Source organism: Lucilia sericata, unplaced genomic scaffold (assembly GCF_015586225.1).
Source record: "Lucilia sericata isolate MDLA Ls3-8-SP2 unplaced genomic scaffold, ASM1558622v1 Contig000316F_arrow, whole genome shotgun sequence".
Classification (NCBI taxonomy): domain Eukaryota; kingdom Metazoa; phylum Arthropoda; class Insecta; order Diptera; family Calliphoridae; genus Lucilia; species Lucilia sericata.
In genome coordinates, this window is record NW_023994340.1 from 94,678 (window position 1) to 121,563 (window position 26,886).

The 26,886-nt window shown below is 32.8% G+C and overlaps 1 protein-coding gene across 3 annotated transcripts; it reads right to left on the reverse strand.

The window, feature by feature from the left end:
* Positions 1–256: 256 nt before the first annotated feature.
* Positions 257–26,679, reverse strand: LOC119603609 (fibroblast growth factor receptor homolog 1). Of its 3 annotated transcripts, none has more exons than XM_037955692.1 (2): positions 26,357–26,679; positions 257–4,927 (listed from the first exon to the last, which is right to left on the reverse strand). In XM_037955692.1, the coding sequence occupies exon 2, from the start codon at positions 3,651–3,653 to the stop codon at positions 1,428–1,430; it is 2,226 nt and encodes a 741-aa protein (XP_037811620.1). In that variant the 5' UTR covers positions 3,654–4,927; positions 26,357–26,679; the 3' UTR covers positions 257–1,427. The 3 variants fall into 3 exon arrangements, with proteins under 3 accessions (XP_037811620.1, XP_037811619.1, XP_037811621.1); XM_037955691.1 differs by having other exon boundaries at positions 26,115–26,679; XM_037955693.1 differs by having other exon boundaries at positions 26,111–26,679.
* Between the last annotated feature and the right edge of the window lie 207 nt (positions 26,680–26,886).

The window sequence follows — 26,886 nt, forward strand, 5'->3', positions numbered from 1 at the left end:
GAACTAGAACTGAACTAGAACTGAACTAGAACTGAAATAGAACTGAACTAGAACTGAACTAGAACTGAACTAAACTAGAACTGAACTAGAACTGAACTAGAACTGAACTAAACTAGAACTGAACTAGAACTGAACTAGAACTGAACTAGAACTGAACTAGAACTGAACTAGAACTGAACTAGAACTGAACTAGAACTGAACTAGAACTGGACTAGGACTGAACTAGAACTGAACAAGAACTGAACTAAACTGAACCAGAGCTGAATTAGAACTAAATTGATCTAGAACTGAACCGGAATAGAAGTAGAACTCAACTAGAATTGAGCTAGAACTGACCTAGAAGTAAACTAGAACTGAACTGCGAGAACACTCACAGGTTACTTGGCCCATTGTTATAACCTTATTATAATTTTAAAATAAATTATTCCAATGGTTACAGGATGAAACCTCCGGTACTTTAATATGGTATCTCTTTCTGTGCTCTTGTAGAGCGAGATTTTATTTGATATTCAGCTAGAGGCAATAGTATATCGTTCAGATGTCGAATTTGTTCAATACCGCAGACAGGCCGATTCATTAATTGCGCATTTATTGTAAGGTTAATTTGAGAATCATATCAATTCAAGAGAATGTCATCCAAGTTGGGTCAGAGAGTGAATTTAATTGGGAATATATTTTAAATGTTCACGTTCCAGGCTATTAACTTGTATGGTTGAAAGGTGAACCGACATATAATTTCGGATCAAAAAACAAAAAAAGAAATAATTTCTAAAAATTGGTAAATGTGAATACACCTACTTTTTTAGATTCCGTCAAAGTAGTTAATTAATTAAACAATATTTCATTATTTTAATATTTATAGTATAAAATAGTATATTTTAATTTATTGTATTTAAATATTATAAAAATATTATAATTAATAATTTACATTATTATAATTAAGATTATATTTATACATTAATTAATCATATTTTCTATTTTAAATTTTTTGGTACTAAATCTTTGGAAAAATATTATACAGACTTTTTGGTTTAGTAGGAAAAACTAAAAAAGTTATAAACTTAAAATTATACATCTTTGGATTTTTTAGCTGGTTTACGAAAAGTTTTACTACAAAATAAACTTTTTGAAAGGGAAAATAATAATGAGACAAAATTAAAATTAAATATTTACAGATTTGAAAAAAAATATAAAATAAAATTATAAATTGCAAAATTAATTATTTGTGATAATCTCTTTAAAATTATTGTTAATTAGTACATAGTTTAAGTTCATATTTTAAATTCAATAAATTATATTTTAGTTAACAAATTTTCACTATTTACACTCTTCAAACTAATTAACGATATACATACATACAAACAACCATAGTTTATGATATTAACTCTTAAATTATTCTAAATACTTTAAACCTACCGATAATCTCGTTACTTATAATGATAACGCAAGGACTCCTCATCGGAATCCTCTTCATCACTGGAAGAGGGCGGTGTTTCTAGATTCGCCACCGCCACATCTAGATAATCTTCATTCGTTAGCAGTAGTTTATCTAAATTCTCTACTATTTCGGTAAATGTGGGTCTAGCAGTGCCATCGAAATGCCAACACTGACGCATCAACATATAAATATTGAGCGAACATTTGGCGGGCTTCTCCATACGCTGACCAGACATCAGATAACTGTATAACTCCTCAGCTGACATAATGGTGGGATAGGGCTGGGCACCAAATGTCATTATTTCCCACAGCAATATGCCGTAGGACCAGACATCACTTTGAGAATCATAGAATTTCTCTTGCAGAGATTCAGGAGCCATCCATTTGATGGGCAGACGACCATTGGTGTTTTTACGATAATAGTCGGTGTCTTGTATGTCACGAGCTAAACCAAAATCGGCTATTTTCATGACATAGTCATCGGATACCAGAACATTACGCGCCGCCAAATCACGATGTATACAACGGCGTGAAGCCAAATACTCCATGCCACGGGCAATTTGAAAGGCGAAAGAGATTAAATGTTTTTCGGTAAGATGATGTTGCGGAGAGGTTAGATTGCCATCTTTATCGTATTCCTTGCCAGGTCTGTTTTTATTCAAAAAATCTTTGAGATTGCCATGAGGAGCAAATTCCACTATAACATACAGAGGACCACTCTGGGAGCAACAACCCAAAAGATTGATAATGTTAATGTGTTTGCCGATAATTTTCATAACCTCCATTTCACGCACCAAACTGGCAATATCATCATCAGTGTGGCCCTCTTTGACCATTTTGACTGCTACTATAGCATTATTTACCTCTGCCATTACCACTCGGCCAAAGGCACCTTCACCCAAGGTGGCTCCCAGTATCAGCTGGTTGCGTGGTATTTCCCAATGAGAATCCAAAGGAAATTCATATTCATTAAAAGGCACTGGCTCTGAGTTGGAGCTTTGTAAGACGGTAGTACGCTGTTTTTCAATTTTCACCACTGGCATAATCATGGCATCCATGGATCCCGAGGAATCACCACTGGCGGGTTTGTATACTATAACTTTCTTAGTCCATTGATGCACCGTTTCGATGCGCTGTTTCAGCAACTTTTCATGCTTCATTTTACGCCATACATAGTAAATGAAAATGGCTAATAACAATAACATTAATATAATTACTGTGGCCACCACCACTTCCCATAAAGTTTGTGATCTTATTACTTTGGTAACCTTAGTTTCGCTGGGATCTTTTACTCTTAGGTAAGCACTTTTTAGAGATTTACCCAAACCATTTATTTCCATGCAGGTGTACCAGCCCTCTTGATCTTTAGTAACATTTTCAAATCTCAAAACATCTTGTACATCTTGGAGTACTGTGCTATTGGGCGAACAACCGTGTGTGGAGTTGCAAGGGGTGAAAGTCCAACTTTTCGAACTGAATAGATCGGATAGATAGGTACAATTCATTTCGCCACTTTCATTTATAAATAAAGTTAAATTGGCCGGTGATATCAGACTAATAGGTTTGTGATTGACACGATCACTAATATGCAGACTTGTGGTGTGATTTATACAGCCATAGGGATTGCAAACTTTACAGGTATATAAACCTGAATCAGTGGGTAATAGATCCTCCATAAAAAGTGACCATTTAGTGCGGCGTATTTTACTGCCATTGAGTAATATTTTAGTGCCATTAACGAGCCAGGTTATATTGGGATCCGGTTTGCCTATGGAGGGGCAAGAGAGTTGTATAAAACTGCCAGAGGGTTTGGAATAAATATTACGTAGATTTTTGGGATTTTTAAATTTGGGCAATTTATCCGATTGCTGAGGCTGTTGTTGATGATTGTCCTCTTCGTCATCGGCATCATCATTACGATCACGTTCCTGAGCTCTCTCCTCATCGGCTTCGGTATCATCAAATTGATATGGAGATATGCTGGCATTTGTATTACTACCACTTGCACCACCACTACGTTTTCTTACTTCCACTTGTGAAGTGTAGCCGCCATAGTCATAATCATTCGCATCCGAGGGAGAAAATCGTCTAGCCATAGCCGTTACCGGCGTTGTTGTAATGACGGTAATATATATTAACGCGACGGCCAATATTAAAAAGTAATTAATGTATCCTAAAGGAGTTTTATGTCTTGCACTTTGCGATCTTAACACCATGATGTTTGTTTATAAAATGAATGCAACAATCTGTGATATATGTGGCAATAGGCCTTTTAACAAAGTTCACTCAATCAGTGATAGTTCGGCTCTCTTTCTTATTCCTTGAGCACTCTTGTTGTCACGTGCTCTCTCGATTTCTCTCAATGTGATTTTGAGTAAAATTTAAGAGGGTTTGTTTAAGGGTTTTTTGGTTGTGCCTCTTTTAATGACAACATGGTATTTTTGTTGCCGTTTTCATTTATGACACATGTGTTGCAAGTATGTTGCTTTAAGTTTCACTTTTCTTTTAATGATCCTCAAAATAAATGTTTTTCTATTACTTTTTTTGGGTTGTTGTTGTTATTGTGTCGTGTTGTGGTGTGTTGTACCGGAAATCCACTTAAAAGCAAAAAGATTGAAAATCCATTCAAAACTCAAATGCACTGGGCCCAAGGAGAAACGCAGCAAATGATGCGCCTCTTTTGCTGTTCAGCCCAAGGAGAAGAAGATGAAATCTCAAAACTTTATTTCTAGTTGAAAATCTCTATTGTTGCAGTTGTTGTTGCTGTTGTTACTGTAGCTGTTTGATTTGTTAGTCTAATGATCTGTAGCAACATGTGTTTCTTTTGGGGCTACAAATCTAAAAATATAATATGTGTATATGTATCTTTTTGTCTTTATATTTAAATTTCTAATTTTAAATGTTTGATGTTAAAATCATTAAAATCCATAAATGTTTGTGTGTCTCATTTGCCGCCTTGTTGTACGATCGATCGATTGTACGAACTCCTGCTTTAGAATTTCCCAGTGATGATTGATGTGGCAAGCGTAAAGAATTTCTGTGATTATAATAATACAAATGATACTTTTTTGGGCGGGTGATGATGTTATTACAAGATAATGATCACCTTTCGTTTTACGTTAAAGGTAAATATTTCGTTTTGTTTTCTTGGCAACGGAAATGTTCTTATTTCGTTTTGTGTTATGATCATTTAAAATGTGATATTTATTTATGTGTTTTAATTAGGTTTTGTGTCATTTTTAGCATAATATCTTCATCAATCTTCATCATCTTTCCCATAATTCCTCTGGAGCATAGATAGAAATAGTCTAGGCGCTGATAAATTTATTAGGCCCACATTTTCTTTTCTTCGTTTTTTTGTTTAAAACTTTTAAAGGTGTTAGTTTGGTTTGTTGTTTTTTTTTTTTCGGTAATAATTTTAGTTGTTTTATTCTGTTGTTGGTAGTTTTATGTGATTTATATCCACAGCATCGTTTGTCCAATTTCAAATCTGTACAAAAAAGAGGGAAAACAAAAGTATATTTATTATATGTATTTGTACACAAAATTTTGAAATACTTAAAATTCTATATGATAAAAAAATTTTTCTTCTTTAGGATTATATAGTTTATGGTATTTTGACATATTTTTGTTGTAAATTTCTTTTAATTATTTGAAGTAGAAAATTCAACGGAATTCGTTAATTTCCCCTTAATGTTTATGTTAAATCGAGTGGATAAATATTTCTTTTACACCTTTTTACCATTTCATAAATATGAATATAATCATTTTGTAGATAACTTACTGAAATGTTTGTTTGGGGGTTCATAAATTGGCTGGATGTTCATGTAAAATATCATAAACTAAAAATTATTCTGATTAAGTAGTTAAAACAGCATCAAAATTTAAGAAATTTGTCCTTAATGATATAAGAGTCAGGAAAGTACATAGAGTTTCCCACCTACGTGCTATAAGTCTTTAGCTAATTTGTATGGAAATTGAAAAGAATACTAATTTTGAAATCAGCACCAACGCATAATACCCTCCCCATTACAGTGGTGTAGGGAATAAATATCGATATTCTTCCACCCTTTCATGAATAAAGCTAAACCGCTGGACTTTTAATTGATATAACTTCACTTCACACTTTATTTTGAAGTGTTTCATCACTTTTGATGAAATATGGAAAAAGTTTTTTCAAAGGATATCGCAGGATAATATCCTTTTTAGCATGTGTGACATCAAATTCTAAAAAACAACATAGTTTTATTTAGAACTTGAACAATCCGTTGCCAATAGTGAGCTTACCACGTTTGTTAACATTTAGACAACGGATGTGTATAAAATTTAGATTTTGACAACGAATTGTTGCAATGTTGACAACGTTGCGACATAGTGTTGTCGTACGTATGTATATACTTTGACAACGGTTGTTATTGAAAAATTACAAACTCTTTGGTGCCAATTTGGTACCAAGCGTGTATATTTCTTTTTCCCTCTGTGTATGTAATGTTGACAACGCAACGTTGACAAACAATCCGTTGCCAATAGTGAGCTTACCACGTCTGTTAACATTTAGACAACGGATGTGTATAAAATTTAGATTTCGTCAACGAATTGTTGCAATGTTGTCAACTTTGACAACGGATGTTATTGAAAAATTATAAACAGTTTGGTGTCAATTTGGTACCAGGCGTGTATATTTCTTTTTTCCTCTGTTTAGGAGAAGAAACGCAAGATTAATTATTTTAATTCTGAAAAAATATTCAGAATATTACTTTCCGGCTTGAATAAAACATATACATAGTCAACATTTCACTAAAATTTTTCAAGTCCTACGTTATTCTCCAAAGAGTCTTGTGTAAAATTCATAAATATTTTGACGATTTGAGACAAAAAGCTTTAAAAAAATCAAAAAAAAAAAAAAAAAAAAAAACTGGATTCTTATTCAATGCCAATATTTCTATGAATTTATCCAATATGTTCCTCATATATTGATCATAAATGTTTAATAATGGAAATCGGCCAAAGAGGAAAACTACCAACAGATTGAAACCCATTAAAATGCTATTGGGCCCAAACTAAAGTTTGGAGAGCTGAATTTCCAAAATAATTATGTTTTCGTTTGCCGTCTTTCTAATTTGCTTTTCGACTAGTTTTAGGAGGCATTTTTTCATAACACCTTTAACCCAGTTCGCAATTATTCGAATATGGGAACTACAATAATCTGAAGAATGGCAAAAAAATGCTCATTTCTTTTTACCACTTTTAAGAAACTTGACAATAACTGTTTGCTCAGGAACTTCCCAGCAAAAGTAGGCTCAGTGGATGTATCTTAGTAACTCATAGGTATTAGATACTTATATAACTCCCTACTTGTAATCGAGCGTGGAAAGTACTCGCCTCCAATATCATCACTGTATTAAAATAATGACTTTAAATGCCATTGTGTCTTTTTCCCTGTCACTCTATGTTGAATTATACATGAAAGAAGAAGAAAATGATATGTAATGATATTGTTCAATATAAGTTTTTGTTGGGTTGGATTCTCTTGCAAATTGAATTTAAAAAAAAAAAATGAATCCTTATAAGAGAATCATTGAGAATACCTTCCATAAAACTCTATTTACGCTGCTTTAGTGGGTCTTTAGACTTCTTGGAAAGAAAACTATAATCAGATCTCTTCAAACTAAGTTGACCCCAAGTCAGGCATATGATTACTGTTATCACCGGATATTGAAAATTTGGTTCCTTGCTAAAGTACTGCGATTACCCTATAATGACTTCTGCCATAAGCTAGGAGATGCGTCTTTTAAATTTCAAAGACAGTGCATTGTTGACGATCTGTCAGAGCTATATAATTGGTTAAAAAATGGTAACTTCTGGTTGCAGCTAATATGTCTTTGACTCTCCTCCTTCTACACCTTTTTTGATTGCTCTTCCTCTTCAAATTATAGTATACTGTACTTTCAGCAGGTCTGACCTACGTGTACTAGTTCCCTACAAAAATTATTGGAGTACAAGATTCATTTATCGAAAATCTACTCCCCCATATACATTATTGGAATATATGGTCCGCTACGTAGTTCTATGTGGTGAGTTATCGACCATATTTAAAATTTTTAAAAAGCAACATTTGGAATTAGTCTGATGTAATGCATAGATGGATTACGTCATCCTCAGCTAGGACCTCACAATTTTAAATGGAGTATGTTTTTTCATACATTTGGATTAGTTTCGGACCAGTTCTAGTTCTTTGAGGAGAACTCTTTACATGCATGTGCGGAGTAGTCTCAATTTTCGCAGGGTTCAGTGTTCAAACTAAACTAAACTAAATATAGACAATATAACTAAAATGATAAAATTATGTTGGACCATATATTTTGAATCAAAACTTTGTTCGGGCATACATAGCTGGCTAGATATATGATCTATAATATCGTTTTAAAGCTTCAAACAAGATTAGTTTAGTCTAAATAAAACCCCAAAAATAATCGAAAACTAGGAAAAATTTTAAAAAGATTGATTGATTAAGAAATAGTGAAGATCTCATTTTATACATCGGAAAAAGAGGAGTTAATAATAACAAACTTAGATACAACCAACCTATTCCCTTGATAAAAAAAAAAAAAAAAAAAAAACAGATTGATAAGGTTTTAGCCAGATATGTTCTTTAGTTTACAGTGGAATCTAGTAGTAAATAATGTCATCTATGTTTCTCTTGCTTTCAGAAATCCTAGAAATCCCTCTTATCAATCAATGATACATTAACCTCATAGTTTTATATTCATGTTCTAATGTTCAATCCCATTACCGCTTCAATATCTTTAGCATCAAGCTTTCGGTAATTGTGGTGTCTATAGACACCTCACATCCAATATTCCGAAATCGGTTATAAGATTCAGATCAGTATGATCAAATCCCGAAAATTTGTTGTAAGAAAAACCTATAAATTTGTAATTTTGTCATTTTACTAAAACAAATATGTTTCCAAAAAGTTTAGTTATTAGAAAACAAATGTTTTTTCCAATAGTTAATATAATATTTCCAAAATTATACATCCCTCCTTCATTTAGCAAAATTTCCTTGAAATTTTCCATTTGAAAAACACTCGTACTTGAAAAGATTTATGGACTTTTTTGGGTTTGTGTTGTGTTATTATTACCATACTTAGTTTCAAATAGCCACTCAAATGTTCATAAACATGTTTTAAAGTCAGGTAGTTTTTCTTCTTGTATTTTTAGCACGAGGTCTTGTCTCAAGTGTTTCCCTCCCTCCGTTTTTTCCATTCATAAATACTTTTTAAGTGTTTCTTAAATATAAACTCGAGTTCTTAAAAACACAAGTGTTTCCATTGTAAACTGATGCAGTGATTTTAATTACAATTTTATGCAGTAAGGGCGTAATATAACTTAAAGTAGTTAAAAATTAATTAAAAACTTTAGACAGTGCATTTTCTATAAATATATTTGGCGGCTTATCAAGCCCTTTAATGTTTTTAACAAATTGATTTAGCTTTTTTTTTGGGGGGGGGGGGGGGGGGTGTGGGTGGATTCCTTCCTTTAACAAAGGTTAACAATAATTTCATATGTATAAATATAAATTATGTTTATAGCACTTTATAATCAGTGTATCAATTTACATATTTAACAAATTTTTGCTTCACTTTAGAACACGCGTTATGTTAAAACAAAAATTTTTAATGGAAAACGCAAAAATTATGAAAAAAAAATTGCCATAAATTAGCAAAAAAAATTGTATACGAAAACAGATTCGAGTAAAATGAAACATTATTTTTAAACAAATAAATGTACTTGTTTGCTACAACCGATTTTATTGATGATTTCTATAAAAGATCTCTTATTTGCTCTATAGCTTGTTCTCTACCGTAACTAAAGTCAATGATGACGATCACAATGATAATAATAACAACGAACGCAATGTTGACGATGATGATGATGATAGTGCGAGTGCTACTGATGATCATGATGGCGTAGATGGTGTACACTTCCGGCGTGTTATAAAAGTTTAAACATAAATCCATTTGTATGTTTATACATAGTCAATTCATTCATTCATTCAAGTATAAGTGCTTGATCATACATATTTAAAATTTTTTTTTTATTTTATTCATAAATATGTTCTTGTTTTTCTATTACGTATTATTACTGCGATATTCAAATAATAATGATCGCAATTCATATCCTATACTTAGAGAAAGCAACAACAAAACGACTAAAATTGACCATTAAAAAAATTATAAAATTATTTTTATTAAATGTTCTTTTTTTCTCCATTTAGAGAAAAAAAATATTTTTAATGTGATGATTTATAATAAAAATGTAATTTAATTCTTAAAATTGTTGTTAATTAGTATTAAACAAATATTTTTTTTAAAGCACGTACTTGTTTTAAAATTTCATTTAGCTTGTTATTTAAAAAAAAAATATTTAACCCTCAAATGTCATGTGGGTCTTGAAATAAAAATGTATGTACAAGTAAAAGTGTTTTACGAATAGATACTTTTGTTATTTGCTGTAAATGTTTCCTTATTACCATATATCTTTTATCGCGGAAGAGGGTCTTATATGGGAGCTATGGATATGAGATACCACGATATCCCCAATTATTTAAAAAAGTTGTTTAAACCAATGCACAGTTGAAATTGGATTAAAGGAATTCGTGGGAGAACTCAAGGACTCATTATAAAACCTTTACCTAACTTGATTCACTATTTTTTCCATTGGTCTCAGAGACAATCGTTGTCAGTAATACATTTTTAAAATAGTTCAGTTCATGACAGTAGCTTGTATCAAGATATCTCAGTGCTTTTGTAGAGTGATGCAGTACCGATTGTTCTTCCTCCTTGTCTAAAAAACTTTTACAATAACTGTTACTTGGGTATTCTATACGATCTGAAATACATGCGTTAAGAAACCTTGAAAATATTATATTAAGAGCCAATGGAATCAAGGTCCTTTTTCCACGAAAAACTGGCCAGAGTATTTTCGATATTCTGCAAGGATTAATAGTATTCCACATGAGTCATAAAGCCTCTTGCGAAAAAGTTTCTGCTCAGGTCGTTCCCTTAATTCCGCATTCGTTGATAATTTGATTTCTCTAACTAAAATCTTTTCGGAGTTGTATTGAGAACACATTTCGACCTTATCATTTTCTAGGCTAGACGTTTTGATCGACGCCTTGAGATTTTGTTCTCAGATGTTTCTCGCTGCCATATCGATGGCGAAAATTTCACCCTAAGAAACAGGGCAGGCATTTGGCAATGTGATGGGAACTTTGAGGCCCAGCTCCGAGCCATTACCCGTAACAGTTTTATATATAGCATCTTGCGAAGGACAGTGTTAGCGATACAGTCTTCTTTTGTTGGTATTCTAATAGGGAATGTTTAAAAAAGAGCTTGGTACATGTAATATATAGTCCGCCTGTTGCCTTAGATTTGGCCTACCTACTTTTTGTAGGGCGGGACCATGACCAATGTCATTATATATTTCAGTGTCCCTAACTCTCAATTTAACCGAAATACATTAATTAGAAGTATCAAGTATATGTATGTATGTGTTCCTATTACACGATTAAGCGAGGCTTGTGAGCAAAGCATGAAAAGCTCGTGTGATCGCGGAATTCAGTTCATTCAAGCATGGCACAATGGAGCAATGCAGAATGGACATTATTTGGAAATAACTTTGGCATTTCTAAGCTTGCAATTAAACATTTTACGTGTCGAAGATAACTAATAGCGGCCTTCTCATATCTTGGCGTTAAGCCCGAGGAAAAGAGGTACTACCAATATTTCTAGTCCGTCGGAACTATTAACTGATAATGATCAAATGTATCATCGGCCTTCCTTGGAATGTTTTGATATGGGATCGAACTAGACCACCAGACAATCTACACTACTATAGGAGGCCAATTGAACGCAGGACTTTGTCCTAGCAGTCAATTGGTTGAGAGTTCTTCGAGATCCACTGTGGAACGGACAGAGGGCACTGCTGTAGTTAATAAAAGGTTAGATTTGGGCTGATAATGCAAAGGGTATGAGTTGATGTACCATGAGATGGTTGGTAAAGCTAGGTATAACTAAAATTTTACATGATTAATTTATTTCAGGCTTGGGGGGTAATGACTACATTTTCAATTACAATTACATTTGAAGTAATTGTAATTGAAGCTTTACCAATTACAATTACTTGTAATTGTAATTGAAGTTTTGACAATTCAATTACTTAAATTTGTAATTCAAGTTTTGACAATTATACTTACTTATAATTGAAGAATTTCCTATTGCAATTACTTGTAATTATGAATTTTGTTCCTTATAATTACATGTAATTTGTCATTAGTAAGACCTTAATTACAATTAAAAGTAATTGTAATTGAAAACTTCAATTACAATTACAAGTAATTGTAATTGGAAACTTCAATTACAATTACAAGTAATTGTAATTGGAAACTTCAATTACAATTACAAGTAATTGTAATTGGAAAAACTTCAATTACAATTACAAGTATTTGTAATTGGTTATTGCACATTTACACATTACAAGTAATTGTATTTGATCATGTAATGAATTACTTTGTGTACTCATTATCCCCCATGCCTGCTGATTTTCCTTCATTTCTCATAGCTTGACTCTCAATTTGACTCATGACACCTGTCATTCTCCAACAGGGCAACTATGGCAAGAGATTTGATATCTCGAGTACTTGAACAAAGTGCTTGTACATGGACCGGCAGAACCATCTACCCTGTAGTCTAGTCTATAGTCTAGTCTATAGTCTAGTCTATAGCTAGCTTAGCTATAGTCTAGTCTATAGTCTAGTCTATAGTCTAGTCTATAGTCTAGTATATAGTCTAGTCTATAGCTCTAGTCTATAGTCTAGTCTATAGTCTAGTCATAGTCTAGTCTATAGTCTAGTCTATAGTCTAGTCTATAGTCTAGTCTATATCTAGTCTATAGCTACTATAGTCAGTCTATAGTCTAGTCCTAATAGTCTAGTATATAGTCTAGTCTATAGTCTAGTCTATATCCTAGTCTTAGTCTATCCCGTATATCTAGTCTATAGTCCTAGTCTATAGTCTAGTCTATAGTCTAGTCTATAGAGTCTAGTCTTCTAGTCCTATATCTAGTCCAATGTCTAGTCTATAGTCTATGTCTATAGTCTAGTCTATAGTCTAGTCTATAGTCTAGTCTATAGTCTAGTCTATAGTCTAGTCTATAGTCTAGTCTATAGTCTAGTCTATAGTCTAGTCTATAGTCTAGTCTATAGTCTAGTCTATAGTCTAGTCTACTAGTCTAGGTCTATAGTCTAGTCTATAGTCTAGTCTATAGTCTAGTCTATAGTCCTAGTCTATAGTCTAGTCTATAGTCTAGTCTATTAGTCCCTAGTCTATAGTCTAGTCTATAGTCTAGTCTATAGTCTAGTCTATAGTCTAGTCTATAGTCTAGTCTAGTAGTCTAGTCTATAGTCCTAGTCTTAGTCTAGTCTATAGTCTAGTCTATAGTCTAGTCTATAGTCTAGTCTATAGTCTAGTCTATAGTCTAGTCTATAGTCTAGTCTATAGTCTAGTCTATAGTCTAGTCTATAGTCTAGTCTATAGTCTAGTCTATAGTCTAGTCTATAGTCTAGGCTATAGTCTAGTCTATAGTCTAGTCTATAGTCTAGTCTATAGTCTAGTCTATAGTCTAGTCTATAGGTCTAGTCTATAGTCTAGTCTATTAGTCTAGTCTATAGTCTAGTCTATAGTCTAGTCTATAGTCTAGTCTATAGTCTAGTCTATAGTCTAGTCTATAGTCTAGTCTATATCTGTCTATAGTCTAGTCTATAGTCTAGTCTATAGTCTAGTCTATAGTCTAGTCTATAGTCTAGTCTATAGTCTAGTCTATAGTCTAGTCTATAGTCTAGTCTTATAGTCTAGTCTATAGTCTAGTCTATAGTCTAGTCTATAGTCTAGTCTATAGTCTAGTCTATAGTCTAGTCTATAGTCTAGTTATAGTCTAGTCTATAGTCTAGTCTATAGTCTAGTCTATAAGTCTAGTTCTTAGTCTAGTCTATAGTCTAGGTCTATAAGTCCTAGTCTATAGTCTAGTCTAATAGTCTAGTCTATAGTCTAGTCTTATAGCTTAGGTCTATATCTTAGTCTCTAGTCTATAGTTCTATCGTCTAGTCTAGTCTATAGTCTCTAGTCTAAGTCTATAGTCTCGTCTATAGTCTAGTCTAGTAGTCATAGTCTAGTCTATAGTCTAGTCTATAGTCTAGTCTATAGCTATGTCTATAGTCTAGTCTTATAGTCTAGTCTATCGTCTAGTCTATAGTCTAGTCTAGTCTATAGTCTAGTCTATAGTCTAGTCTATAGTCTAGTCTATAGTCTAGTCTATAGTCTAGTCTATAGTCTAGTCTATAGTCTAGTCTATAGTCTAGTCTATAGTCTAGTCTATAGTCTAGTCTATAGTCTAGTCTATAGTCTAGTCTATAGTCTAGTCTATAGTCTAGTCTATAGTCTAGTCTATAGTCTAGTCTATAGTCTAGTCTATAGTCTAGTCTATAGTCTAGTCTATAGTCTAGTCTATAGTCTAGTCTATAGTCTAGTCTATAGTCTAGTCTATAGTCTAGTCTATAGTCTAGTCTATAGTCTAGTCTATAGTCTAGTCTATAGTCTAGTCTATAGTCTAGTCTATAGTCTAGTCTATAGTCTAGTCTATAGTCTAGTCTATAGTCTAGTCTATATTCTAGTCTATAGTCTAGTCTATAGTCTAGTCTATAGTCTAGTCTATAGTCTGGTCTATAGTCTAGTCTATAGTCTAGTCTATAGTCTAGTCTATAGTCTAGTCTATAGTCTAGTCTATAGTCTAGTCTATAGTCTAGTCTATAGTCTGGTTTATAGTCTAGTCTATAGTCTAGTCTATAGTCTAGTCTATAGTCTAGTCTATAGTCTAGTCTATAGTCTAGTCTATTGTCTAGTCTATAGTCTAGTCTATAGTCTAGTCTATAGTCTAGTCTATAGTCTAGTCTATAGTCTAGTCTATAGTCTAGTCTATAGTCTAGTCTATAGTCTAGTCTATAGTCTAGTCTATAGTCTAGTCTAGTCTAGTCTATAGTCTAGTCTATAGTCTAGTCTATAGTCTAGTCTATAGTCTAGTCTATAGTCTAGTCTATAGTCTAGTCTATAGTCTAGTCTATAGTCTAGTCTATAGTCTAGTCTATAGTCTAGTCTATTGTCTAGTCTATAGTCTAGTGTATAGTCTAGTCTATAGCCTAGTCTATAGTCTAGTCTATAGTCTAGTCTATAGTCTAGTCTATAGTCTAGTGTATAGTCTAGTCTATAGTCTAGTCTATAGTCTAGTCTATAGTCTAGTCTATAGTCTAGTCTATAGTCTAGTCTATAGTCTAGTCTATAGTCTAGTCTATAGTCTAGTCTATAGTCTAGTCTATAGTCTAGTCTATAGTCTAGTCTATAGTCTAGTCTATAGTCTAGTCTATGTCTAGTCTATAGTCTAGTCTATAGTCTAGTCTATAGTCTAGTCTATAGTCTAGTCTATAGTCTAGTCTATAGTCTAGTCTATAGTCTAGTCTATAGGTCTAGTCTATAGTCTAGTCTATAGTCTAGTCTATAGTCTAGTCTATAGTCTAGTCTATAGTCTAGTCTATAGTCTAGTCTATAGTCTAGTCTATAGTCTAGTCTATAGTCTAGTCTATTCTAGTCTATAGTCTAGTCTATAGTCTAGTCTATAGTCTAGTCTATAGTCTAGTCTATAGTCTAGTCTATAGTCTAGTCTATAGTCTAGTCTATAGTCTAGTCTATAGTCTAGTCTATAGTCTAGTCTATAGTCTAGTCTATAGTCTAGTCTATAGTCTAGTCTATAGTCTAGTCTATAGTCTAGTCTATAGTCTAGTCTATAGTCTAGTCGTATAGTCTAGTCTATAGTCTAGTCTATAGTCTAGTCTATAGTCTAGTCTATAGTCTAGTCTATAGTCTAGCTATAGTCTAGTCTATAGTCTAGTCTATAGTCTAGTCTATAGTCTAGTCTATAGTCTAGTCTATAGTCTAGTCTATAGTCTAGTCTATAGTCTAGTCTATAGTCTAGTCTATAGTCTAGTCTATAGTCTAGTCTATAGTCTAGTCTATAGTCTAGTCTATGTCTAGTCTATAGTCTAGTCTATAGTCTAGTCTATAGTCTAGTCTATAGTCTAGTCTATAGTCTAGTCTATAGTCTAGTCTATAGTCTAGTCTATATCTAGTCTATAGTCTAGTCTATAGTCTAGTCTATAGTCTAGTCTATAGTCTAGTCTATAGTCTAGTCTATAGTCTAGTCTATAGTCTAGTCTATAGTCTAGTCTATAGTCTAGTCTATAGTCTAGTCTATAGTCTAGTCTATAGTCTAGTCTATAGTCTAGTCTATAGTCTAGTCTATAGTCTAGTCTATAGTCTAGTCTATAGACTATAGTCTAGTCTATAGTCTAGTCTATAGTCTAGTCTATAGTCTAGTCTATAGTCTAGTCTATAGTCTAGTCTATAGTCTAGTCTATAGTCTAGTCTATAGTCTAGTCTATAGTCTAGTCTATAGTCTAGTCTATAGTAGTCTATAGTCTAGTCTATAGTCTAGTCTATAGTCTAGTCTATAGTCTAGTCTATAGTCTAGTCTATAGTCTAGTCTATAGTCTAGTCTATAGTCTAGTCTATAGTCTAGTCTATAGTCTAGTCTATAGTCTAGTCTATAGTCTAGTCTATAGTCTAGTCTATAGTCTAGTCTATAGTCTAGTCTATAGTCTAGTCTATAGTCTAGTCTATAGTCTAGTCTATAGTCTAGTCTATAGTCTAGTCTATAGTCTAGTCTATAGTCTAGTCTATAGTCTAGTCTATAGTCTAGTCTATAGTCTATAGTCTAGTCTATAGTCTAGTCTATAGTCTAGTCTATAGTCTAGTCTAGTATGTCTATAGTCTATGTCTAGTCTCTAGTTAGTCTATAGTTAGTATAGTCTAGTCTATAGTCTAGTCTATAGTCTAGTCTATAGTCTAGTCTATAGGTCTAGTCTATCGTCTAGTCTATAGTCTAGTCTATAGTCTAGTCTATAGTCTAGTCTATAGTCTAGTCTATAGTCTAGTCTATAGTCTAGTCTATAGTTCTAGTCTATAGTCTATAGTCTAGTCTATAGTCTAGTCTATAGTCTAGTCTATAGTCTAGTCTAGTCTAGTCTATAGTCTAGTCTATAGGTCTAGTCTATAGTCTAGTCTATAGTCTAGTCTATAGTCTAGTCTATAGTCTAGTCTATAGTCTAGTCTATAGTCTAGTCTATAGTCTAGTCTATAGTCTAGTCTATAGTCTAGTCTATAGTCTAGTCTATAGTCTAGTCTATAGTCTAGTCTATAGTCTAGTCTATAGTCTAGTCTATAGTCTAGTCTATAGTCTAGTCTATAGTCTAGTCTATAGTCTAGTCTATAGTCTAGTCTATAGTCTAGTCTATAGTCTAGTCTATAGTCTAGTCTATAGTCTAGTCTATAGTCTAGTCTATAGTCTAGTCTATAGTCTAGTCTATAGTCTAGTCTATAGTCTAGTCTATAGTCTAGTCTAGTAGTCTAGTCTAGTCTATAGTCTAGTCTATAGTCTAGTCTATAGTCTGGTCTATAGTCTAGTCTATAGTCTAGTCTATAGTCTAGTCTATAGTCTAGTCTATAGTCTAGTCTATAGTCTAGTCTATAGTCTAGTCTATAGTCTAGTCTATAGTCTAGTCTATAGTCTAGTCTATAGTCTAGTCTATAGTCTAGTCTATAGTCTAGTCTATAGTCTAGTCTAGTCTAGTCTATAGTCTATATAGTCTAGTCTATAGTCTAGTCTATAGTCTAGTCTATAGTCTAGTCTATAGTCTAGTCTATAGTCTAGTCTATAGTCTAGTCTATTGTCTAGTCTATAGTCTAGTCTATAGTCTAGTCTATAGTCTAGTCTATAGTCTAGTCTATAGTCTAGTCTATAGTCTAGTCTATAGTCTAGTCTATAGTCTAGTCTATAGTCTAGTCTATAGTATAGTCTAGTAGTCTTATTGTCTAGTCTATAGTCTAGTGTATAGTCTAGTCTATAGCCTAGTCTATAGTCTAGTCTATAGTCTAGTCTATAGTCTAGTCTATAGTCTAGTGTATAGTCTAGTCTATAGTCTAGTCTATAGTCTAGTCTATAGTCTAGTCTATAGACTAGTCTATAGTCTAGTCTATAGTCTAGTCTAGTCTATAGTCTAGTCTATAGTCTAGTCTATAGTCTAGTCTATAGTCTAGTCTATAGTCTAGTCTATAGTCTAGTCTATAGTCTAGTCTATAGTCTAGTCTATAGTCTAGTCTAGTCTATAGTCTAGTCTATAGTCTAGTCTATAGTCTAGTCTATAGTCTAGTGTTTAGTCTAGTGTATAGTCTAGTGTATAGTCTAGTGTATAGTCTAGTCTATAGTCTAGTCTATAGTCTAGTCTATAGTCTAGTCTATAGTCTAGTCTATAGTCTAGTTTAGAGTCTAGTCTATAGTCTAGTCTATAGTCTAGTCTATAGTCTAGTCTATAATCTAGTCTATAGTCTAGTCTATAGTCTAGTCTATAGTCTAGTATAGTCTAGTCTATAGTCTAGTCTATAGTCTAGTCTATAGTCTAGTCTATAGTCTAGTCTATAGTCTAGTCTATAGTCTAGTTTAGAGTCTAGTCTATAGTCTAGTTTAGAGTCTAGTCTATAGTCTAGTCTATAGTCTAGTCTATAGTCTAGTCTATAGTCTAGTCTATAGTCTAGTCTATAGTCTAGTCTAGTCTATAGTCTAGTCTATAGTCTAGTCTAGTCTATAGTCTAGTCTATAGTCTAGTCTATAGTCTAGTTTAGAGTCTAGTCTATAGTCTAGTCTATAGTCTAGTCTAGTCTATAGTCTAGTCTATAGTCTAGTCTAGTCTATAGTCTAGTCTATAGTCTGGTCTATAGTCTAGTCTATAGTCTAGTCTATAGTCTAGTCTATAGTCTAGTCTATAGTCTAGTCTATAGTCTAGTCTATAGTCTAGTCTATAGTCTAGTCTATAGTCTAGTCTAGTCTATAGTCTAGTCTATAGTCTAGTGTATAGTCTAGTGTATAGTCTAGTGTATAGTCTAGTCTATAGTCTAGTCTATAGTCTAGTCTATAGTCTAGTCTATAGTCTAGTCTATAGTCTAGTCTATAGTCTAGTCTATAGTCTAGTATATAGTCTAGTATATAGTCTAGTATATAGTCTAGTCTAGTCTATAGTCTAGTCTATAGTCTAGTTTAGAGTCTAGTCTATAGTCTAGTCTATAGTCTAGTCTATAGTCTAGTCTATAATCTAGTCTATAGTCTAGTCTATAGTCTAGTCTATAGTCTAGTCTATAGTCTAGTCTATAGTCTAGTCTATAGTCTAGTCTATAGTCTAGTCTATAGTCTAGTCTATAGTCTAGTCTATAGTCTAGTCTATAGTCTAGTCTATAGTCTAGTCTATAGTCTAGTCTATAGTCTAGTCTATAGTCTATTTTAGAGTCTAGTCTATAGTCTAGTTTAGAGTCTAGTCTATAGTCTAGTCTATAGTCTACTCTATAGTCTAGTCTATAGTCTAGTCTATAGTCTAGTCTATAGTCTAGTCTAGTCTAGTCTAGTCTATAGTCTAGTCTAGTCTATAGTCTAGTCTATAGTCTAGTCTATAGTCTAGTCTATAGTCTAGTCTATAGTCTAGTCTATAGTCTAGTCTATAGTCTAGTCTATAGTCTAGTCTATCTAGTCTATAGTCTAGTCTATAGTCTAGTCTATAGTCTAGTCTATAGTCTAGTCTATAGTCTAGTCTATAGTCTAGTCTATAGTCTAGTCTATAGTCTAGTCTATAGTCTAGTCTATAGTCTAGTCTATAGTCTAGTCCATAGTCTAGTCTATAGTCTAGTCTATAGTCTAGTCTATAGTCTAGTCTATAGTCTAGTCTATCGTAGTCTATAGTCTAGTCTATAGTCTAGTCTATAGTCTAGTCTATAGTCTAGTCTATAGTCTAGTCTATAGTCTAGTCTATAGTCTAGTCTATAGTCTAGTCTATAGTCTAGTCTATAGTCTAGTCTATAGTCTAGTCTATAGTCTAGTCTATAGTCTAGTCTATAGTCTAGTCTATAGTCTAGTCTATAGTCTAGTCTATAGTCTAGTCTATAGTCTAGTCTATAGTCTAGTCTATAGTCTAGTCTATAGTCTAGTCTATAGTCTAGTCTATAGTCTAGTCTATAGTCTAGTCTATAGTCTAGTCTATAGTCTAGTCTATAGTCTAGTCTATAGTCTAGTCTATAGTCTAGTCTATAGTCTAGTATATAGTCTAGTCTATAGTCTAGTCTATAGTCTAGTCTATAGTCTAGTCTATAGTCTAGTCTATAGTCTAGTCTATAGTCTAGTCTATATGTCTGTGGATGAAAAAGACAACATTGAACACTTGCCTTGAAGGCGCTTCGACATCTTGTGTATTGCTTACTTTCAATAATCATCATCAGGCCGTTATCACAAGCCGGTTGTGAATTGTGTAAACTACTTAAAGTCGTAGGGTATTGTATGATCGGCTGGCTACAATTTATAACTAATCAGTTGTAGCTTGTAGTACTATTGATATTCTATTTAAAATCTAGATATTTTCTAAGTGGCAGCCATGATTAAACAGGTCAGTCAGCTAGAAATTATTCTTCAAAATATTTCAAATCTGTCATACAGTGTATGACTATTTCGTAATATTTATGAAATACGTTTTTTTTAATTTATTACTCAAAAGCATAATCTAATCTACCTTTAGTTTATTTAGCAAAATGTGTCCATTTATTATTGTCATACACTGTATAACATATGAGATTTTTCATTCACAAATAAATATTTATAATTTATTTACTAAAAAAATTCTTAAATTTTGTTAAAAATGAAACAAGCAAAAAGATATTTGTAGTGTATTTTCTTAGAAATTGATTTATAATACATACAAAGAAATATTCTTCATTTTGGACTATAAGAAAAAAACAAAAACAATAATATTTTTCGAGTGTGATATACTAGATAGAAAATTCGAAAGATATAAAACACAAGTATATATATAGTAGATACAAACTAAGAGAGTGAATGAACGAACGGAAGAAGAACTTTTGAAAATTTTGAAAATCTATTTGTACTCGGTGGTACATTTTGTATAAACAATTCATCATCATTGTTTGTGGGGGTGGGGGGTGTGTTGTGGTCAAGCAGTATGTACGAATAGAACAAATCGAAAGAAAAATCACTCATTAATGATTTAAACAAGTTGTAGTAGTTGATTGTATCTTTTTTTCTTAAATTTTATTATTTTCGTATTTCGGATACATATTTGTTTATTTGTATCTTTTAAATGTTATTTCCTTCCTTATGGTGTTTATCAGTTTAAATGCTGTTTTTGTTTTTGTTTTATTTTTATTTCGATTGCAAATTTTTAAGAAAAAAATTTATTTAATTTGATTTGTAGAGTGTGTGTTGCAGTGTGGTGTTGCATGGTCAAATATAAATTTATTATTTATTTTTGGTTTTATTGTGGCATTTTTTCAGGATAATTTCATGTTAATAGTTTGCAGAATATTTTTTCCATGGCATTTGTATCTTGGTGATTCGTTGAGTGTGTTTATATTTTTATTGTAGTTTTTTTTTTTCTTTTTGGTTAATTGAACAAAACAGCAGTTTGTAAAATTTTATTTTTTAACTTGACATTAATTAAAAATGTCGCACAGATTTCCGGCTTTACTTGTGTTGTGTATCTGTTTGTCTGAGAGTTTTTCAGTTATTAAATCATTTAATAAAAAAATTACTGTGATTTAAGGAATTTTTGCGTTTAAGTACAAGTTGTATTGTTTTGTTGTAGTCAATGTTGAATTTTTTGTATAGAGAGTAATTCACTTTAGAATGCCAATGACATTTTAAGCGTTTTCAAATCGTTTAAAGAATAAAATGTTAATTTGTTTCTTTTTTTAAAGATAGTAATGAAATTTACAGGGTGATTAGGTATTTGATCATCGGTTATGTATAAAATAATTTTTTAATTATATACATACATTAAAAATTATTTTTTCGATAAATTTAATTTTATGATCATTATCGTGGTTTAGTGGGTCTTGGAACGAGCTCTGATTATTCCGGCACGGCGTAAAAAGACCGCAGTATACTGGGATGAGTATCATAGTAAACTTGGTGAATATAAGAAAATCGTTCGAAGAGCCAAACGAGACATCTGGAAACTGTTCTGTGAAAAGGTAAATAGCCTAAATGATGTATCGAAGATAAAAAATTGCTATTTAAAACTCATGTCCAACCGGAATCAATGGTCGGTGACACGGGCTGGAGGATATGGAGAAGACAATGAAACTCCTAATAGACTCTCATTTTCCAACTGGTATTAGAGAAAGGGGATGCAAACACAGAAATAGTTATTACATCTGGCATCAAGAGCTTTGCACCCTATAAAGGTCCGGATGGCATTTTCCCAGCACTTTTGCAGATGGAGACGGGACTGGTATCCGTACATCTCTCACAGATTTTCACGGCCTGCTTGAAACTGACATATACCCCAATTAAACGGCAGGATGCAAGGGTAATATTTATACCCAAACATGGAAAACCTAGCGACGCGACACCTTAGTCCTATCGACCGATAAGCATTACGTCCTTCCTACTTAAAACCTTGGAATGGATAGTCTATACTGTGGTTAAAAGCAGTATACCAGACATAGCTGGATCAACTACATGCTAAAGAACAGATGGATAAGCTGTGAGATGTATTATATAACTATCAGGAAAATGGTATTTTGCGGTACAACACAGGGTGGCATTTTGTCTCCTTCTGGATTGCAACGATTAATAGCCTCCTACGGACCCTAACCAAGGAAGGACTTAAACCTGACGATGTCGTAATAAGTACTTCTAAGGGTAAAGGATCCAAATTACTTCTGTAGAAGATCTGAGGAGGCTCTGAATACGGCCTTAAGCTGGGTTCAACCAAGAGGCCTCAACGTTAACCGGCCGCAAACGGAAATCTTTCTTTTCAAAAGAAAGACCAAAATTTTTAAGTATACTGAACCCTATTTTCTGGGCAAGAAGATACCGGTGACATACAGAGTTAAGTACTTAGGTGTAATCCTTGACCGGAAATTAAAATAGAAATACCACATAGAGGATGGGATCAACAAGACACATCAGTGCTGAGCGATATGTAGGAGAACTATAGGCATAAAAGTATAAAGTATCTTGGAAGTGATGTTATTCCGGAAATAACATTCCTGACTAACACTGATTGGAAGATTCTTAGGAATTATGTTCAGGAAACTGAGTTTCTGAACACTGAAAAATAATTCTTTCAGTTTTTTTTTTTCATGATAAGGAGCGCACAACAGGCCCGATAGTGGCCTAGGTGTATTTTTTCGGATTTGATGTAGTATACATCCTCCTATCGACCTACCTACCTACCTACCTAGGCATAAAATGGGACACATTGGCTTTATAAAAGTGTAATTAGACCAATTTTAGCTTATGCATCTTGCTGCTGGACTTCTTTGTGTTGTAATATCAAGCTACTCAAGCTTGGGTATAAGTGGTGTCATGAGTACTACGTCAACCAATGCTCGTAACTTAAGCCGAACTACCCAAAAGGGCTTATAGGACACGTTATCAATGTATACTGTACACATTGGAAGGCTATACACAATCATCGGATGTGTCCGATCGCATAGCAGACACAGAATATGTCGGAAACTTTGAAACACTGATCCGAGATATAATGTCTTGGTCAAGCGCAATATTACAGTTAATACCCGCAGGAATCTGTTGCTACACTTAGGGCTCTAAATTGGGAACCCAGAAACAGAAATATACTACCGTTTACCTAATCAAAACACCATATTCCAGGCAGAAAAATGAGCAATAGATGAATGCGTAAATTGGATTAAAATATTTACCGACAGTGAGATAATCCAATAAGACTTCTTGGAAAATGGAATCGGTGGGTAGAATTGCAAAGATCCTATGGGGTGACCCAAATGAGAGCAGGAGTAGAAATCCCATTAAAATGAGTAAGTCTAAGGTTAGTATAATGCTACGTTTTCTGAGTGGACACACAGCTATACAAAATTGGATGTGCGGATTTTGACGAATGTAGAGCATGTGGAGAAGACAGTGAAATTTTGGAACACTTTCATTGCGACTGTCAGGCATTCGTCGAAGTACGAGCCAAATATCTTGGAAGTGATACTATTCCGGATATAACATTCCGTCTAGGAAACAGAGTTTCTGAACATTAAAGGATAATACATTCAGTTAACAAAATATTTTGATGTGATATACAGCCTCCTATCTCACGGTGGTCTTTTTCTTCCACTGGGCAGCCTTGAGAACGGTCTAACATCGCCCTTTCAATCTTCAATGAAGAAATCATGTTGCAATTTTTGTACATGGCTAAGCCGGTCCATGTAAAAGCACTTTGCTGAAGTACTCGAGCTATCTAATCTCTTGCCATAGTAGCCCCGTTGGGGAAGGACAGGTGTCCTGAGTAAGCTCAATCTAACCCCGACAAAGGAAAAGGCAATCACTGGTTAGAGTCAATAGAAGGGGCGTACCCAACATCAGGTGAAAACACCCTATTGATGTTATGAGGAATGCTCTGTCCCTATAAACATTCTCATCATCTAAAGATTCACCCCAGCGCATTCCTGGACCTCTTAAAGTGGCCCAACCACACTACTGAGATGGCTTCTATTGGTTTAACAACAGCACCTAGAGACGTATTTGGTAGCCCGAAATACCCAAGATAATAAATCAGGATCCCCCTTCATGAACCGATCTGTAACAAAGGATGTAAGAATTTCCAAAGTCAACTGAACCCAATAATTGCCCCGACAAATAGTCGCGTAGCATGAAACTTCTCCGAAGCGTAAAAAGTCATACTAAATCAGTACTAGTCTCCAATATATGGCGACTTTTTCAATCTTTCACCAATTTTTGCATCAGTTCCATTCCCATCATCATAAAGATCTTTCTACGGAATGACAGGCAACTTCTGAACGCTAACCTGACAATTCTCCAGCATACACCGGCTCCCTACTACACGACCGGTAAACAATTCGGTAAGAAATACCGATCGCGTTTAGGATTCCAGAATATGCTGATTTGTACACATTTTGAGGTTACTTCTCGCTCTACCCACTACTACTAGTCGACGTATGGGATGCTAACGTCCATATCAAGATCCCTTCCTTTTATAGTAAGTATATTTGATCTTTCAATGCTAATTATTCCTATGTGTCCTGAAGCACATATAATGAAAAGTTTAAAACTGGAAGAGTAAGGTCTCTTACAGATCAATACGTCGTCGTTATAAATCAGTTGGCATGATTGATAGCATGGACTTGTGGCTTAAAGCTAATGCTGTATTTAGCATTTCTTCCAGTTTATAGCTTTATGCTTGGGAATAAAAAACTATAGCTTAAGTATAATGAATCTGGAGCTGATTGGGGTAGCGATATATAACTCAACTGATCGATATGTTTCTTGGCGATTTAAATTGTCTTATTATGGTAAAGAATAATTTTTTCTTATTAAACAAATTTTCAAAGAGATCGTTGTACTCTCTAAAAATGTCGCCTTTACTAGAGGTGAGATCTCAAAATAAAGTACTTACATATATGATTATACATATGTAAGTCATTATAAGAGTACTTGAAAATAATGCATACGGTAAATAGTAGTCATTGAAAAGCATGTTGACAACGTTGCGTTGTCAACATTACATAGTGTTGTCGTACGTATGTATATACTTTGTCGTACGTATGTATATACTTTGACAACAGATGTTATTGAAAAATTAGAAACTATTTGGTGTCAATTTGGTAACAGGCGAGTATATTTCCTTTTCCCTCTGTGTACGGTTGTATTTTCCAAATTATCTTGATAATTACGACCTATAGTTTGATTACAAGGTTTACAAGGGGATGGAAGAAATCACTAAAAATACTGCAAAATTTATGGAAAATTTTGTTTTTTTTTAGAGTTTTCTGATTATGATTCAATTAATATTCTCACAAATTATAGTGGAAATTTTACTTGTTAATATGTATAACTAAAATTATACTAAAGACCTTTAAAAATTATAATAGAAGTTTCAAAACATTTCATTTTGAATATAATTATATTTGAAGCGAATTTGCGAAAATATATACGATTTCTTATTCGATTTAAAATATGTATACAATAGCATTTAGATAGCAATAGATAGCAATAGAATAGAAATATTTATTTTATAAAAAAATCATGAAAGATTTGCTTTATAAACATTTGCAAAAATAAACATTTTATTATGAATGAATTTTAAATTTAGCAAAAGTTTATAAAGGTACAGTTGAGATTTGAGGAGAATTCTTAATTTTAAAAAATGTTAAACTTGTATGAATTATTATATGTCACATATATGTCACATTATTTTCATAACGTTATAAAAACGATCCAAAAACACTTTTTACCTTTGTTTGAAATAACGACAGAAAATTTGAATTTGAAAACAAAGAAACTATTGTTGTTTGATGGGTATTTAAGGGTTGTGTCATAAGAAAAGTAGTGTCATTCTGGACAAAATTTTCAGTTATAAAAATCATTTTATCATTTAATATTTATATATAATTATTGCTATATACCTACATAAATGTATGAATTATTCCTTATCACACTGTTATTAGCACCAAGGAAAAATTTTAAATATTTCACCGAAATTTCTTAATAATATTTTTCTTTAATTTTATTATTTTTTCTTATCCAAATATTAGTTTTTAGATATTTTTCTTTAAATATTATTTACGATTTGCTTTGTTTATAATTTAAAATTTTTAATTTATTTTAAATTTGTTATTATTTATGCTTATTTTCTTTCTTGGTATATATACCTTTTGAAACGTATTTGAAAATTTCCATATAATTTCGTTATAAATCACTGTTTTACACATACACTCGGTGTTAGAGACTCACAAATCCAGATGGAGGAAAATCTTTTACGTTTTTATACAAAATCGTATATTTTTTTTACTCTTTTTCTTGCTTTTGAAAATAGAAAAAACTCTCTCGTTTTTTCTTTTGGTTTGTTTATTTAATTAAACAATATGAGCATTAAAAATTTTCTATTGGATTTTTTTTAATTTTATTCAATTAAATGGCAACACTGTATTACACCTATTACAAAACGAATTTCGCGTTGTTAATATGTCTAGAGCAAAATAGAAACTGTTTCAAATTGATCATTTATAGCGGCCTCCTACTCAAAACGGCGAGATCTTTTAGAACATCGTCAATATTTCACATCCCCATATGAAATTGTGAGATACGCATCTTTTTAGGTTTTTTTTTTTTTGTGAAATTTATTATACTCTTGTACTCAATTGTAATGAAAAAAAAGTACAAAAATACAAAACAACCAGCA